At 49.8% G+C, this 14888-nt stretch overlaps 5 protein-coding genes and 1 non-coding gene across 6 annotated transcripts; 3 read left to right on the top strand and 3 right to left on the bottom strand.

The window, feature by feature from the left end:
- Nucleotides 1–94: 94 nt before the first annotated feature.
- Nucleotides 95–1589, bottom strand: SEPMUDRAFT_124780 (acetyl-CoA-acetyltransferase). The gene is made up of 2 exons (XM_016901936.1): nt 411–1589; nt 95–349 (listed from the first exon to the last, which is right to left on the bottom strand). The coding sequence occupies exons 1-2, from the start codon at nt 1473–1475 to the stop codon at nt 146–148; spliced, it is 1269 nt and encodes a 422-aa protein (XP_016762799.1). The 5' UTR covers nt 1476–1589; the 3' UTR covers nt 95–145.
- Nucleotides 1590–7048: 5459 nt separating this feature from the next.
- On the top strand, nt 7049–7151 carry SEPMUDRAFT_t24. Its single transcript has one exon. It is a non-coding gene; the product is annotated as a tRNA-Phe (tRNA).
- A 253-nt stretch (nt 7152–7404) lies between these two features.
- On the top strand, nt 7405–8277 carry SEPMUDRAFT_63290 (uncharacterized protein; the record flags this gene model as incomplete). Its single annotated transcript, XM_016909633.1, has 1 exon — nt 7405–8277. One exon carries the CDS (start codon nt 7405–7407, stop codon nt 8275–8277), a length of 873 nt encoding a protein of 290 aa, XP_016762798.1.
- A 333-nt stretch (nt 8278–8610) lies between these two features.
- On the top strand, nt 8611–9504 carry SEPMUDRAFT_63288 (glutathione S-transferase; the record flags this gene model as incomplete). The annotated part of the gene is made up of 1 exon (XM_016909632.1): nt 8611–9504. The coding sequence occupies one exon, from the start codon at nt 8611–8613 to the stop codon at nt 9313–9315; it is 705 nt and encodes a 234-aa protein (XP_016762797.1). The 3' UTR covers nt 9316–9504.
- Nucleotides 9505–9622: 118 nt separating this feature from the next.
- Nucleotides 9623–11062, bottom strand: SEPMUDRAFT_115942 (D-isomer-specific 2-hydroxyacid dehydrogenase family protein; the record flags this gene model as incomplete). Its single annotated transcript, XM_016901207.1, has 4 exons — nt 9623–9729; nt 9788–10678; nt 10760–10898; nt 11030–11062. The coding sequence occupies 4 exons, from the start codon at nt 11060–11062 to the stop codon at nt 9623–9625; spliced, it is 1170 nt and encodes a 389-aa protein (XP_016762796.1).
- Nucleotides 9678–14067, bottom strand: SEPMUDRAFT_148314 (uncharacterized protein). Its single transcript, XM_016904844.1, has 6 exons — nt 13980–14067; nt 13631–13916; nt 11030–13576; nt 10760–10898; nt 9788–10678; nt 9678–9729 (listed from the first exon to the last, which is right to left on the bottom strand). Exons 2-3 carry the CDS (start codon nt 13811–13813, stop codon nt 11381–11383), a joined length of 2379 nt encoding a protein of 792 aa, XP_016762795.1. The 5' UTR covers nt 13814–13916; nt 13980–14067; the 3' UTR covers nt 9678–9729; nt 9788–10678; nt 10760–10898; nt 11030–11380.
- Between the last annotated feature and the right edge of the window lie 821 nt (nt 14068–14888).

The raw sequence follows: 14888 nt of genomic DNA, 5'->3' as shown, positions 1-14888 counted from the left end.
CGCAGACCCTAGCAACAAGCCCGCATGAACGAAACGCGTCGAAAACGCCACCAAGGCACGATATGAATAGCGATCACATGTGATGGCAACTGAGCCCTCTTGGACGTAATTTCGTTATACAATAATGCGCGCTTTTTTATGCTGCTCACAGCTCATCTGCATCCACCATCTGTATCACCATCCCACTCGCTGCGCCGCCACCGTTACAGATGGCTGCACAACCGTACTCACCCTTCTTCAGTTGATGCAGAAGTGTGACCAATATCCGCGACCCTGAGCTTCCGAGGGCGTGGCCGAGAGAAATTGCACCTCCACGGGGGTTGACATTGGCAGATCCAAGACCGAGAATCTGAGAGCAAGTTAGCACTGGTCGGCATACTCTGGCAGCGGGTTTTCATCAAACCACTCACCTTGGCATTAGCCTTGATCACGGCAGCAAAGGCCTCGTTGAACTCCCACACCTTGACCTGCTCTTTCGTGATACCAGCTCGCTCGAGCACAATTGGGACGACTTTGGCAGGTGCCACTGGGAAATCAATAGGATCCACAGCAGCATCTGCATATGCTACAATCCTCGCAAGCACTCTCTTTCCCTTTCCGTACTGTTTTGCCAACGCCTTATTAGTGACGATCAATGCAGAAGCACCATCGTTCATACTCGAGCTGTTCGCTGCAGTCACGGTTCCCTTCCCACTTCGATCAAACGCAGGCTTCAATGTGGCTACCTTGTCCACCTTCAATCTGCCATAGCCCTCATCTTCCGAAATCACAGTATCGCCCTTCTTTCCTTTAACAGTAACAGGCACAACCTCCTCCTTGAAGTGTCCTGCTTTCCAAGCCTCGCCCGCTCTCTTGAAGCTTTCAATGGCAAACTCATCCTGTTGTTCTCTGCTGATTTCATACTTCTTTGCCGTGCTTTCTGCACAGTTCCCCATATGAATCTGGTTGTACACATCCCACAGTCCATCCTTGATCAACCCATCCTCAGCGGTAACGTTCCCAAAGGCCGGTAATTGCGGTCCTCTCGGTGTATAGTAAGGCACTCTTGACATGTTCTCCATACCACCTGCCACGACCGCCTCCTCTTGTCCGAGCTCAATCTGCTGTGCGGCTATCGCAACAGCCTTCATACCGGAAGCACAGACTTTGTTAATTGTGGTCGCTTCTACCGACGAAGAAAGTCCAGCGAAGATAGTGGCTTGCCGGGCTGGAGCTTGTCCCACAGAAGCTTGCATCACGTTGCCCATGTATACGGATGTGATCTTCTCAGCGGGGACATCGGATCGCTTCAGAGCTTCCTTGATGGCTGTGGCGCCCAATTCGGGAGCAGAGACGGATGAAAAGGAGCCATTGAAGAGGGCCGTGGGCGTCCTGACTGCAGCGAGAATATAAGCGTCCTGGATCTCCTTGGGCTTCCTCGTGGATGCGCTGAAGTGTCGTTCAACCGCTTGGAGACGTTGTTGCGGCGAGGACATTGTGAATGATCGACTGGAGAGGGTAGGGAGGGACCGGCGAAGGAGAGGCGAGGACATCATTGTGGAAATAAGGAAATGTCCTGCTTGATCTAAGGTACCTAGGCAATTCGCAAGATCAACACAGACAAATAAAAGCAGAAAAGGCTGCTGCTGCGAAGGTTGTGAGCTATACTGGACTGGCTAGTTACGGGTCAAGGAACGACGTGCAGACCGAGGTTAAGACGGAAGGCCAAAGTGGCCAATTCTCATAAACGTACCTCACCTCATGAATCTACTGCATACAGCACCTTTCTTTGATTCTACACCTTACCGTCGCCGCATACGGCACCTTACCTTACCGTCGCCGTCGTCGCCGCATGCGGCGTATAGCTTTGTTACTGCTACCGCTTTGTCGCTATAAGTCACTTATTAAGTCGTCGCCGCCGCCGCTGCCGTCGCTATTAAAGTACGAACTATATATATATTTCTACTACTACTACTACTACTACTACTACTACTACCGCAACTATACTCTACTAAGCTAAGTAAGAGTGCGCTCGCTATAGTACTTGTTAGCGTACGCTAACTAAGCCTAGTATTATCGTAAACGTAACGCTCGCGCTCGAGATACTATAAGAAGGTAACGATACTATAACTGCGTTCGAAGCGCTACAAGCCTTCAAAGCGCGCTATAACGAGGACGACGACTTAGATCCGGTAGATTAGATAGACGGTTAGATAAACGGTTAGATAGACGGTTAGACAGACGGTTAGATAGAGCCTCTAACGCCGGATCTAACGGTAGATCCGACGCCGGATAAGAGTAATAAGATAGATAATACAATAGATAATAATACTAAGTATAACCTTCGGCTAGCGGCGCTGTCCTCGGTAGCGCTATCCTCGGCGCTTATTATAACTTATTGCTAATACTCTCTCTCTCTCTATAGTAGTACCCCGCCCGTTAATCCCTACCCTCGCCGCCCTACGACTACTAACGCCGCCGATTTCTAGTTTTGCGCTGCCGAGAAGTAGTAGGGCTAGCTTAACGAGGCGAACGGCGAGGATACTAAGAAGAAGAAGGTTATAAAGAATAACCTATAGAAATTCGACTAGGCCGGCCGAATTATAGAGACTTATAAGGGGATTAATACGCTAGATCCGTATTATTACTATACTCGTCCGGGCCTATCCGTTCCGTATAAGGTAGACTGGGTAAATAGTAAGATATATACTTATTATAAGCGATACGCAAAGGTAGGGTATAATGCCGGTTAGCCTATAGAAGATATAGATAGCAGTAAGCTAGTACGTCTTACTCGGCGAGTCGCCGCTATCGAGGTACGAGTAGATAGCTTAGACAGGTACGCGCGTAGTTGGATTAGCTTCTTTAAGAGCAGATTTAATTAGGTTAGCGGTAAGATATATGCCCTCGCTACTCGCTTGTAGCCTAAGAGAGGTATTGCGCTGCCGACTATATTAGATTAGGCGTCTACTAGTAGTAATAGTACTAGTAGTAATAGTACTATTAGTAATACGATAGTCTAGTAAGCTATATATTAAATAGAATAATTGAATTAAGTAGTAATTGAACCGTCTAATATTGCCTCCCCCCCCCCCCCCCTCCGGGTACGTCGCTGTTAAAGCTATACTGTCTATATATAGTTAAGTACCTTTAGCGCCTATCTACCTATAAGTACGGCTGCGAGCGCTAGTAAGTTAACCCCTCCGAGCCTTTGCTGCCGCTACCGCCCTTCTTATTATAGTACTAATCTTCTCTCCGTCGCTATCTACTGCTAGCGTTACGCCGGACCTACCCCCTTCTTATATCGTCGTATTATCGCCGTTATCCGAGAGGTCCTATACCTCTAGCGGCTGCCTCGTATTAATTACTAAGTATATCTACCCTAATCCCTTCTCTTTCTTAATAAAAAGCTCGTCTAAGTCGTACTTAATACTCTCGATTAGTACGGTAGGCTCGCGTATTATAGGTAAGTATAACTCGAGGAGGGGCTCGTTAATTATAGTACTTCCCCTATCCTTACGCTTTAGATTCTTCGGCTTTAGCGACAGTAGATACTTTCTTAACTAGATAACGATAGTAACCTTATATAAGCGAGCGGTCGTTCGGGGCCCTAGTATCTAGAATATAGCTATAGCGTCCGCGACGATAGGTGTTCTCGTTGCTTTCTATAACATCTTAAGGGGTTTGCCGTCCTTATCGAAGCTAGTTGCTAGTATTATACTTTTAAAGTCGGGGATTTTATAGATTAGCTATACCGGAAGGTCGTCGGGGTCGATACGCCTAAGTAGAAAGTCTACGAGGCTAGTATTATCGTCCTCGGCCTCGGCGAGGCGGTTAGAGTTAGTAAAGTTATTAGGTACTATTAGTACGAGCTCTGCCGCCTATAGTTCCTACTTTGCGGCCTTCGCCTTCTTGTCTAGTTTAAGTACCTAGCGCTAGGTATAGACCCTATAGGTATACGTAAAGTAGACGGTTAGCGACCTCTAGGCTACGGCTAACGTCGTCGTCGTCGTCGTCGGGGTCGACGCCGGCGCGGACTATTGACGGTAGGTAACTAGTCTAGTACCGGTATAGGGAGCGACTACGGCAGCGGCTCTCTATCGGTAATACGTATTAGTACTAGTACGCTCGTTATTCGCGTACTAGGGGATTATATCGAATGTCTAGAAACCCTAGCTTATTAGGCGACTTATTAAATCTCGCCGTTAGAAAAGCTACTTACCCTTACTAGTAGAGCCGGTACTAATACTATTAGTATAGGCTAGGCTAACGGAGCCGGTATATTCGACGCAGTTAGTATAGGCCGAAGGCGTATCTCGAGTACGGTTAATAGCTCTCGTATAAATCGCTCTATTAGACCGTCCGGATTCAGCTGTTTATATTAGCTATAATAAGTAAACTTGCCGAACGTCGTCTTATAGTAGATCTATATCTAAACTAGACAGTACTTAGCCTATAACTTAGGTAGCTACGACTATAATATAGATATAGCTACGATAGGGATTATAAAGTATATAGTAAGAGAGGGAGGAAGTATAAGTAATATAGCGAGTATACGAATGGTTTTACCTCGTCGCCGCTTATAGCTAGGCTCGCCGAAGAAAAGCTAATAGAATTTTTACTTACCCCGGCCCCCGCCCCCGCCTCTTGCCCCGCGGCCCCTCTACCCTTATATAAACTCGAAATCGACTATACTATAGTCCTAGTTTACATTCGGTATACTATATAGCGTATAGACGAATACTTCCTATCTCTTACGTTAGGGGATCCAATTCCGTATAGCTAGTAGCTTCTTAAGCTTACTAAGAATAGGTAGTTGCCTAGAGGTAATATGCTTACTAATCAATATTCGTAGTATAATATATACTAACTCGTACGTACGATCGCCGGTCAATTGGTTAAAGGACGCTCTACTAATAGGTAGAGAGAGACTATAGCTTGTAAGCAGATTGACCTTGTACTACTTATATGTCTCGTTAGGCAGAAAAGCCTCTAAATCTACCTAGAATCAATAAGCACCTAGAATTAATAAGCAGCATAGCGAGCGGGGGTAAGGGTAAGGCACTTACTAAACTCTTCTAGACTCTGTTCGAGTGTCTCGATAATAGCCTCTAGTATACGTACCCTCTACGACGCCGTACTATATAGCTCTAGGTAGTAATATAGTATATACGGAATACCCGGAATTAAGTATAGACGGTTCGATTGCTTCCGGATCTTATATATATTCTATATATAGGCGAATTCTACTACTACGGTACGTATGATTTCTATATATACCGCTAGGAAGGCTAGGCGATCTAAGAGCGAGTTAGGGTTATATAAATCTCTCGTATTAAGAGAGTAGAAGTATCCTCTCTATCTATTAAGTGCTTTAGCCTACTAATTCTACTATGCCTCGATACGCTAGTTTATCTTACTCGTCCTATATCGGTAGCACTCGTTAAAAGTAAGCTCTAGTAACGTCGGCAGACCGCGGCTCTATAGTGACTTATTCTCTATATCGTACGTAGTACGACGAACTATATAATACGCGTCCGCGGCTAAGAGAGTCTCGCCTCCGCGGTCCGAGCGCAGAATTAATAGAGCGACGCCCCTATAGCGTAGAGTAGCTATATACTAAGCGAGTACTAATACTACGGACCTGCCTATAATTCTAACGTAGAGCTACTATATATAGCGAGAGTAAACGTCGATAGCACCGTAGATCTAAATACCCTAGTACTCGAACTTATAGTAAGTATCTATTAAAAGCGCGTATATTAGCCCGGGTATAATAATAGTACTATAGTACTCTCTAGCTCTATTGCGGCGGCGCTGTACCCTATCGGGGTTAAGCAGTTAGTATATACGGTAGATACGGTCTCTACGCGAATAAATAAGTTAGCCTACGAGCGGCTATAAGTATAATGTATATAGAGTAGTATACCTCCTAATTAGGTTAGTCTTCGAGCGTAGGTATATATAGAGGTTCCTATAGCCGTACGTCTTAACTAACGACTTAGCTAGCTCGTTAGAGAGTATAGTAGCGATCTCTACTTCCGCTTCCGCTTGTCGTTCCTAGGGTACCTATTTGATAAATCCTAGCTCTTTCCGTATACGCCGATAGGTACGCTTTCTAATATTCTAGCCGTTAATATATAGAATCTAGTAGGCCTCCTTATCGGTAAGACGTAGGTAGTAGTACGTATAAGCGATTCGGAGGTATAGGGCCTTAGTATTACTTAATTCAAGTCGGGTTCGTACTAGCGTATACGTTCTAGTAAGCCTCTATAAACTTAGCCGCCGTCGTAACGTACTAAGCTCGATACGGACGCTGAACATAGTAAAGAGATCCTTACGGATAGACTAGTAGGTATACCTATTAGTGTACAACTTAGTAATAAACTCGCGGAACTGCTCGTAATCTAGTACTTAACTACCGCGAGCTCTAATAGTTCTACTACGATAGCGAGGCATAAGCGCGAGCAATAGTAAGGTAGGCGGCGGAGGCGGTAGAAGGGGCGGAGGCGGCGGAGGGGTAGTAGACTATCGAGGTATATAGACTACGACGTATATTGCGGCAGCAGCGGCAGCGGTAACGTAGACTATAAGCGACGGTAAGGTAATCAATAAGGTATATATAGCGACGGCGACGGTGACGGCGACGGCGACGGCGACGGTAAGGTAAGGTGCCGTATACGGCGACGGTGAGGTGTAGAATCAAAGAAAGGTGCTGTATGTAGTAGATTCATAAGGTAAGGTACGTTCATGAGAATTGGCCACTTTGGCCTTCCGTCGGTTAACGCCGCGATCAGCGTGAGAGTTTGCCCACCCACCTCACTTCCGTTCCCAAACACCACCGGATGCAATGGCTCTAAGATGGACAAGCCTCTGCTGCCAGCGCCACGCAATTCTTACAGACCAGCGGCCAGAATCAAGAGACGAAGCTCTATGTTGACGGCATGTGGCGACAGCTTGTTGCGCCTGCTGATCCTATCATTTCACGCCTCCGTTCCCCCTTCGCCCGCAGCCTCTGGATGCATTGCGTGATCATATACAATACTTCTGATCATGTGACATGCTGCAAGTCGCTTTAGCTCACTTGGGAGAGCGCCAGACTGAAGTTCACTACAGTCGTTCCCACTCTGTGCGGTATCTGGAGGTACTGTGTTCGATCCACAGAAGCGACATGTTTCTTTTGCTTTTTGGCGACGTTGGATGGTGTCAGCCCTCAGCAGCTGGAATGAAGATGATTTCCAAGGCCATCCATCATCCATCATACCTTGCTACTATTCTGAGGAAAATGGGTCTCTGCGTCATGCTTGTTGCCCTATCGTAAGCGGGGCGGCGAGACTTGTAGTTTTGCATCATCCTCCAAAGCACTAGGAGGTACAGGTATTTATGAGGACGAGTGTGAGGTGCATTCTGTGAGCACCTGCTAAAATGGCTCCAGATCGTTCCATCAAGCTCGGCGTCCTGGTCCCGTCCTCAAACACAGCCCTTGAGCCTCTTACCACTGCCATTATAACTTCGATACCGAACGTTTCCGTCCACTATTCACGATTTCCAGTCACCCAGATCGCTTTGACCGACGATGCTCTCTCACAGTTCGATGACGGCAAGATCATCGATGCTGCAAAATTACTGGCAGATGCGAAAGTAGATGTGATCGGGTGGAGTGGCACGAGTGCTGGCTGGCTCGGCTTCGAAGCAGATGACAGACTATGCGAGAAGATTGAGGAAGCTACAGGAATCAGGGCAACGACAAGTGTTATTGGCTTGACCAAGCTCTTGGATCAGGTGGCAGCTGAGCAGGGTGTCAAGCCACGGTTTGGGCTCGTCACGCCGTACCTGGATGATGTCCAACAGAAGATTACAGAGACATTCGGTAAAGCGGGCTACGAGATCGTCGCCGAGTCGCATCTCAAAAGGAGGGTGAACGTAGAGTTTGCCAGCATCACAGAAGACGAACTTGACAAGCAGGTCGAAGAAGTGCACTCGAAGATGCAAGATGAGCCTGTCAAGATTATTTCGACCTTCTGCACGAATCTGCGAGCTGCTCAGAGGGCCGCTCATTGGGAGGAGAAGTATCCTGGTCTGATTGTGGCAGATACGGTGTCTACTGTCGTCTGGGACATGCTAGCCATGGTTGGTGTAGACATGAGTGGATTGCACACTTGGGGTGCCATATTCTCCAAGACATCAGCCGGCCATGTTACTCTCCCTCTCAAGCGCGTGGATAATGCATCTTCGACAAAGGATATGGTTGCGAAGGGCAGAGCCAAACTTGATGCGATCAATAACAAATCGACATGATCGAGCCTATATACGTATAAGTGTCCTTGCTCAAACTGCAATAGATACGACAGGACATTGGCATTCGTACAAGAGTATTCATCACAACCCCAGGCCTCAAGATCATTGCCCAGTCTTCGGAGTTAGCAGATATATCTCCAGCTGTAGCGCTATCCCAAACAGCTCTTCTTAGCTTCAACAATGATGTAACAAGTGGGCAATTGGAACAACTACATGTACCTCCCCTATGTATGTACGTGTACTTCCATCTTCAATGTGCGTACATTGAAATCAATCAGCTCTCACACACAAACAATACCAAACAAACACAACACCTCAACCAACCAACCAACCATGGGTCTCATAGTCCACCACCTCGGCCACTCCCAAAGCGACCGCGTCGTCTTCCTCTGCGAAGAGCTCAAAATCCCCTATGAACTAAAAAAATACAACCGCTCCCCAATCTTCTCTCCCCCCGAACTCCAAAACCTCCATCCCATCGGCGCAGCCCCCGTCATCCAAGACGACGACGGCAAAGTCCTCCTCGCCGAATCCGAAGCCTGCATCGAATACATCAGCAACATCTACGGCCAAGGCCGTCTCTTCATCCCTCCCGGCGCAAAAAACTACGCAGATTTCCTCTTCTACTACCACCTCACCAACGGCACCTTACAGCCCGCCATCGGCCGCGTCATGGCCCTCCGCACAGCCGGTCTCTCGGAAGAAAATCCCATGTTAATCCGCTATCTCGAAAAAGTACATCAAGTCCTCTCTGTACTCGACCGCCGCGTCTCTGAAAAACCGTGGTTGGCGGGCGAAGAATTTTCTGTGGCGGATGTTATGGTGATTTTTGCGTTGACGACGTTTCGAGAATTTGTGGCGATTGATTTGAGTCGTTATCAGGATTTGTTGGAGTATGTGAGGAGGATGGTGCAGAGGCCGGCGTATCGGAGGTATTTGGAAAAGGCGGATCCGGATATTGAGATTGAGAGGTTTGTGAATGGGCCTCCGCCGCCGTTGCATCCGGCTTTGCAGGCGATGATGATGAAGAGGAAGTAAGGTCACTTTGGCGCTTTTTTTTCTGCTTTCTTCGCTTGCTGAGTGAGGGTGGAGGTGAGTAAGGAGAGTCAGTCGTCGGGTGTGTAGAGCTTGTGGCTGGGCATTGCTGATGGAGAGATTTTTTCTTTTTTAGTCGAACGAGGAAACCATCTGAGAAGAAGCTGTAAAGTAGGAAGAGGCGGTATAAGGAAGGAAAGTTTTTTTTGGACACTGAAACCAAATCAGGTATGAACCTCACGGTTACACCCACGATGAGCATCATAGAGAATGTCCTATGCGGATACAATTCGTGAACAATCATCCCGCCTTAGTTTAATCTATTGCTCAGGCTCTCCCCTTTGAGATACTGGTGGATGATTTCGGCCTGTTCTTCATACCACCTATTCATTGTGCCCTCATTGACATATGCCATATCTATCACATTGGTCAGCACTTATTACCACTTCAACCCAACCCATTGACATGTACATACGTGGACTGAAAACCGTCGAACTCTTACTCCACTCGCCAACTCTTCTCCAAACACTTTCCGGACCAAGCGGCTCCTCCCAGAACACATCCGACGCAAAACCCGCAATGCTCCCAGCCGTGAGCGTCTCAATCAAGGCATGTTCATCAATTAACCCCCCTCTCGACGTATTCAACAGCACAGCCCTCTTCTTCATCATCTCCAACTCCTTCTTCCCCACAACGCCCCTCGTCCGCTCCGAAAGCACAACATGCAAACTCACCACATCCGCCCCTCCAAACAACTCTTCTTTCCCCACCGCTTGAAAACTTCCCTTTTCCAACCCCGCCGCAACAGCCTGTTCATCCGCCCTCTCCTGCGTCAAATTCGTACTCCACGCCAAGACTTCCATTCCAAAACTCTGCAAGGCGATTTTTCCAAACGCAACTCCCAATTTCCCTAATCCTACAAGTCCTAATTTCTTGCCGGGGAGAGTCATGATGGTGCCTTGTTGCCACGCTGCTGCTGCTGGAGACGAAGATCGAGTGGAGGAGGAGTCTTGTTGTTGTTGTTGTTGTTGTTGTTGTTGTTGTTGTTGTTGGAGAAGATTGTGGTGCTCCACGATTCTGGACATGAGACTTAATAGTAATGCCCACGAGTGTTGAATTACTGTTGTGTGACCTGTTGGAGGAGGGGCTTCGTAGGTTTTGTACTTGTCATCATCATCATCATCATCACCATGACCAGAGACTCGCTCGCCTTTGGCTCCAGTGACAATGATGCCATATTGAGTGGCAGCGGGAAGATCAATACCATTATTGCGCATTCCCGTGGTAAGGAGTAATTTCAGATTAGGAAGCTGGGAGAGGAGTGAAGCCGGGAAAGCGGTACGTTCTCGCATGGAGGAAATGATTTCTGTAGTGTCATGTTAATTCTTTTCTTTGGTTTTCGTGTTCCTCCCATAAGAAAGAAAAGTGTGTAGGTTGGAGTTTTTACCATAGGGTTCCAAACGGCGGATGAGAGCTTGCAGATCATCCTCCTTTGTTGGGTTGAGAGTCTGGTCCCAGTAGGAGACTTTGATGTCTTTGATGGGATCGACATGCTTGGGACTGATTTGAGCATAGTCGTCTAGGACCTGTGGGAGGGCGTGGAAGGTAAGCAGGTTTCTCTGGAAAGTCGACGGGACTTGAGTAACTCCAGCGCGAGCATCACCGTATGAGACGCTGATTCCGGACTTTCAGCTCTCGAGCGGTTGCCTTTACTTACTGCTACTCTCTTGACAGTCTGGCTTGCGGACATGGTGGTATAAGGTAGAGGTAGTTCTACGATCTTGTGGAAGCAGAGGCTGTGAGGTTCTCGAGACACGCGATGGCATCAAGCTCAATATCCCGATATGGACTTTTTCTTCTTTTATTCTGCAGAGAGATATGTGAAGCCCAACTGCCGAGTGGTTATGCTATAGAGACCGCTTCCAATAGGTCAGGTATGCATTGATGAGAGCTCGTGAAGCTCGAGGATAGAATAGTGGGGCCATGATCCGATATCGGCCACCACTCGTATCCCAGTCCATCCAACAATACAATTATACAAACACAGAACAAGATATCCCTAGTCGTCTCATGTCTCATGCTCCCTCTGACTGGCGTCAGCAATCTCTCGCTTCACCTGCAACAGCCGTTCATGCATGTGCAATAGCCTCTCCTTGTCCGCCGGCGGCAGTCTCTCGCCTCTCCTCTGGATCGCTTCCAGCTCATCAAATAGCTTCACATATGCAGGGTACCATTCATCTCGGAACTTCCGGGCCAGGTTCACGCCTTGCGCGAAACTCATGCGACCACCAGCGCTTGGAGATGTAATGAAATTGGGACGATCATGGTCCGAGTTGCTGCTTCCTGCGCTGATGGAGTTCTGTGAATGGGAGGAGCTCGACTCCGTCTTGCGGTGTTTAGTGGTGGCGATGCCGTCTTCATCCTGGGGAGTGTCCATGGCCTTTCGCTTGATGCCGTTCTCATGCTTGTGCTTGGGGCCACTGGCAGTAGATGACACGTCTCTTCCCGTGCCAGCATTGCCGTTCATCGACGCCGAGTGTCGAGCGTGACTGTTCGTAGCTGACTTGCCCAGACCCACGCCCGGCTTGTCGCTGTTCGATGATGAGTTGCTTGTGATGGTATCGTGCCGTCTTCGTATGCCGTCAGCGTTGGATATGCCGAGTCCCTTGGGAGTGTCTGCGCCAGGCCGACCTCGTTGCATGGAGACGTCGGAGGCCACGCGGGGCCGGGCAGCGCCCAGCGGTGAAGGGGCAGTCGGGCGGTGATTCGGCTTGGCGGGATTGGGGCTCAGCTGGCTTCGCTGTTGCGGAGCAGGTGCGTGGAGGCCATTGGGAGTGCGCTTGCCAGGCGGCGCGGGCTTCGATCGAGCGGCGGCAGCGGCGGCCGCGCTGGATCTTGCCGCGGGCGTGCCTGCCTTGGATGGCTTTGCCACCACCGGGTTGGTCGCCGCTGCTCGGGAGGCTGCCGATTTCAACGGGACGCGTTTGTCCGGGACATCGGCACTGCTGGTCGATGCGGATGCGGACGCGGATGCTGCCATGGCTTTCGGTTTGGGTTTCGGCTTGGCAGCTGCGTTGGTGACGGGAGCGCGTTTGGTCGCTGCTGCTGCTTTCGCCGGCTGTGTAGTAGTACTGCTGCTCACGTCGCCGCCGCCGCCAGCTTCATCCTCACTTGAGCTCTGCACCAGCTCTGCCGACTTGATCTTCGGGTTGTTCTTGGCCGTCGTGGCTGCCGCCGTCCGCGCTCGTTTCACCGGCCGGCTTTCCTTGTCACTGTCTGCTTTGGCTGCTTCTCGTTCTTTGCGCTTCTTGTCTTTGGCGTCTTCAATCGCTCGCTGTTTCGGGTTCTTGGCCAGCTTCTTCATCAAGTCACTCTTTGCTGATGCTACTTTGGGCGTTCCAGCGCCCAAGCGAGGCGTACCAGCCACACTGCTGCCCCCAGTTCTGTCGTCGCCATCGCCGGCCAGCATCGGGCTCGCTCCCACATTCGTAGGGGCGCCAATATGGAGCTTCGACAGGTATTCTCCCTTGTTCCTTCTGTCCTCTGGCAGCAGCATTTGCCAAATCTTCTCTTCTTTTCCAATTCTCTGTCTGTCGTACGCTCTTACTGCGTTGTCTATAGCGGCCTGTCGCTCCTCTGGTGTGCTGTACCCGAAGCTGTACACATCTAGCTCTTTGAATGCTCTGTCCGTCAGCCCCATCTTCTTTCCTTCCGCCGGCTTTCCTATCTTTGACAAAATCTCCTCGACGTCTGCTTTCGGTATGTGTGTTCTCTGCGTGATTTCTTCCGGGACCAATGGCTCGATGGCAAGAAGGTGTATCAGCGGTTTCCTCATTGCCTTCAGTCGTAGTGCGGGGTCGTTCGAGGGCACTGAGGTCAGCGCAGCACCCGGTCGCGGCGTGTCGGACGCGCTGAGCGATGGGCTCGCATGCTGCGAGCCGGACAGGCCGCGTCGATGTGCATACTTCTGGTCTCGATTGGCCTCGAACCGGTTCTTGGGCGTGCCGATTAACGAATTCGTGACAGTCACCGACTTTGCAGCCTTCTCCTGGTGGTATGATGCGAGACTGTTCTGCAGAGCTGCCAATGCTGCATCGGCTCCTAAGCTCTGCTTCCTTGTGGGCACCTTCAGCTCCGCCCGCAGTCCTACAGCGCCCGCGAATGTCAGATCGGTCAATGAGCCCGTCGCAGCGGAGAATAATTCGTGCTTGAAGGCCTCTGGAGATATGGTCAAGTCGATCGACCGCGTTCCGAGGCGTATTCTCTGCGACCGCTGTCAGCTCAATGGACATGATGCCTTTCAGTGGTATCCTCCTACAGGAGTGGTCCCGTTGACGAACGACAGGCCGCCAGAGGCAGCCGATGATTTCTTCACATCCTCCAGTAAGTCCTCGCTGAGCTTGAACAAGACCGCTGGCGTTGCACTTTGTTTCGGGCCGGCGTCTCCACGAGGGATCCCGTGAAGTGTGAGGCCACTCGCGGGCATGGCAGTCACCGACATTGCTGTTCCCACGGCTGGTATGCTATGGTGTTTTTCTCGCACGGGAAGATTGCAGACTGGGCCAACAAAGGAGCCATATGCTTGCTTTGCTGTACGCCACAAACTGGGTACAATGAGCGAACTGCTGATAATATCAAGGCCATGACGTTTCCTCCGCTGAACTCACCCAACAACAGCTAGTAGTGGTGGTGGTGTATGCTGCTGCAGCAAGACATTTCCAACGTCCCGTGGTGGATGTCCCAGACAGCGTCACGACGGGGGAAGGGTGTGTGGGTGTTGCAGGCTGCACACACGGTGACAGCGAGTGGGTGTATGGCCTGAGACAATGAGCAGCGTGCAGCGTGTGGTGTGGAAGGCGGGCGAGGCACAGCAAGACTCGCAGCGTACAGCGTAGGTTACACGCGCTAGCAGTCCAGCCAGGCAGGCTGAGCCAGCAAGCAGACAGGCATCGAGTGGGAGTGGAACCCCAAGACGTCGAATGGCACAGGGCGAGGCCCCTACCTCCTAGGCGCGCGCGGGCGTGTGCACTGCTTGTTTTACGCTCGGGCTCTACGGAGGTATTCGCCGGCGACCAGTACCACAGATGGCGACCGGATGGGTGGCTCACCAAAGCATAATTCTCTGTATACGAACCTAATGTGTTTCAAGTACTGCATTGTGCGTTTTTTCTGAGATAATGCACTTTACTACTATGTACTACAGGAGGTACTACTCCCTCTGCTGCGGCTAGACATTCAGCAGGAAGAAAATGCTCGTTTTTAAATGTGCACCTGAATAAGCAAGAAACTGTGTGCCGCTTCTATATACATGGCTCGTACGGCTAGAGACGCCTGTCTCCCTTAGGTAGGTAGGTAAGGTAGACACCAACTGCAGGTCGGTCGGTACAGGTATTAAGAGGTATGTAAGGTAGCTTCCATTCGGCTACCTTGACCGTTTCCAGAAATACCCCAGGTCAGGTAGGTCCAACCTATGTAGGCAGGCAAGGTATGTCAGGTCGGTACATGGCATCTCGGCTACATATGTAGGATCTAGAATCTAGATCCCCCAATGCAGAAGGATAAGGAGGTACTAACAA

This window comes from Sphaerulina musiva, assembly GCF_000320565.1.
Source record: "Sphaerulina musiva SO2202 unplaced genomic scaffold SEPMUscaffold_3, whole genome shotgun sequence".
NCBI classification, from domain to species: Eukaryota; Fungi; Ascomycota; class Dothideomycetes; order Mycosphaerellales; family Mycosphaerellaceae; genus Sphaerulina; species Sphaerulina musiva.
Note: the sequence above shows the minus strand (reverse complement) of the source record. Positions and strands in the feature narration are given on the sequence as shown.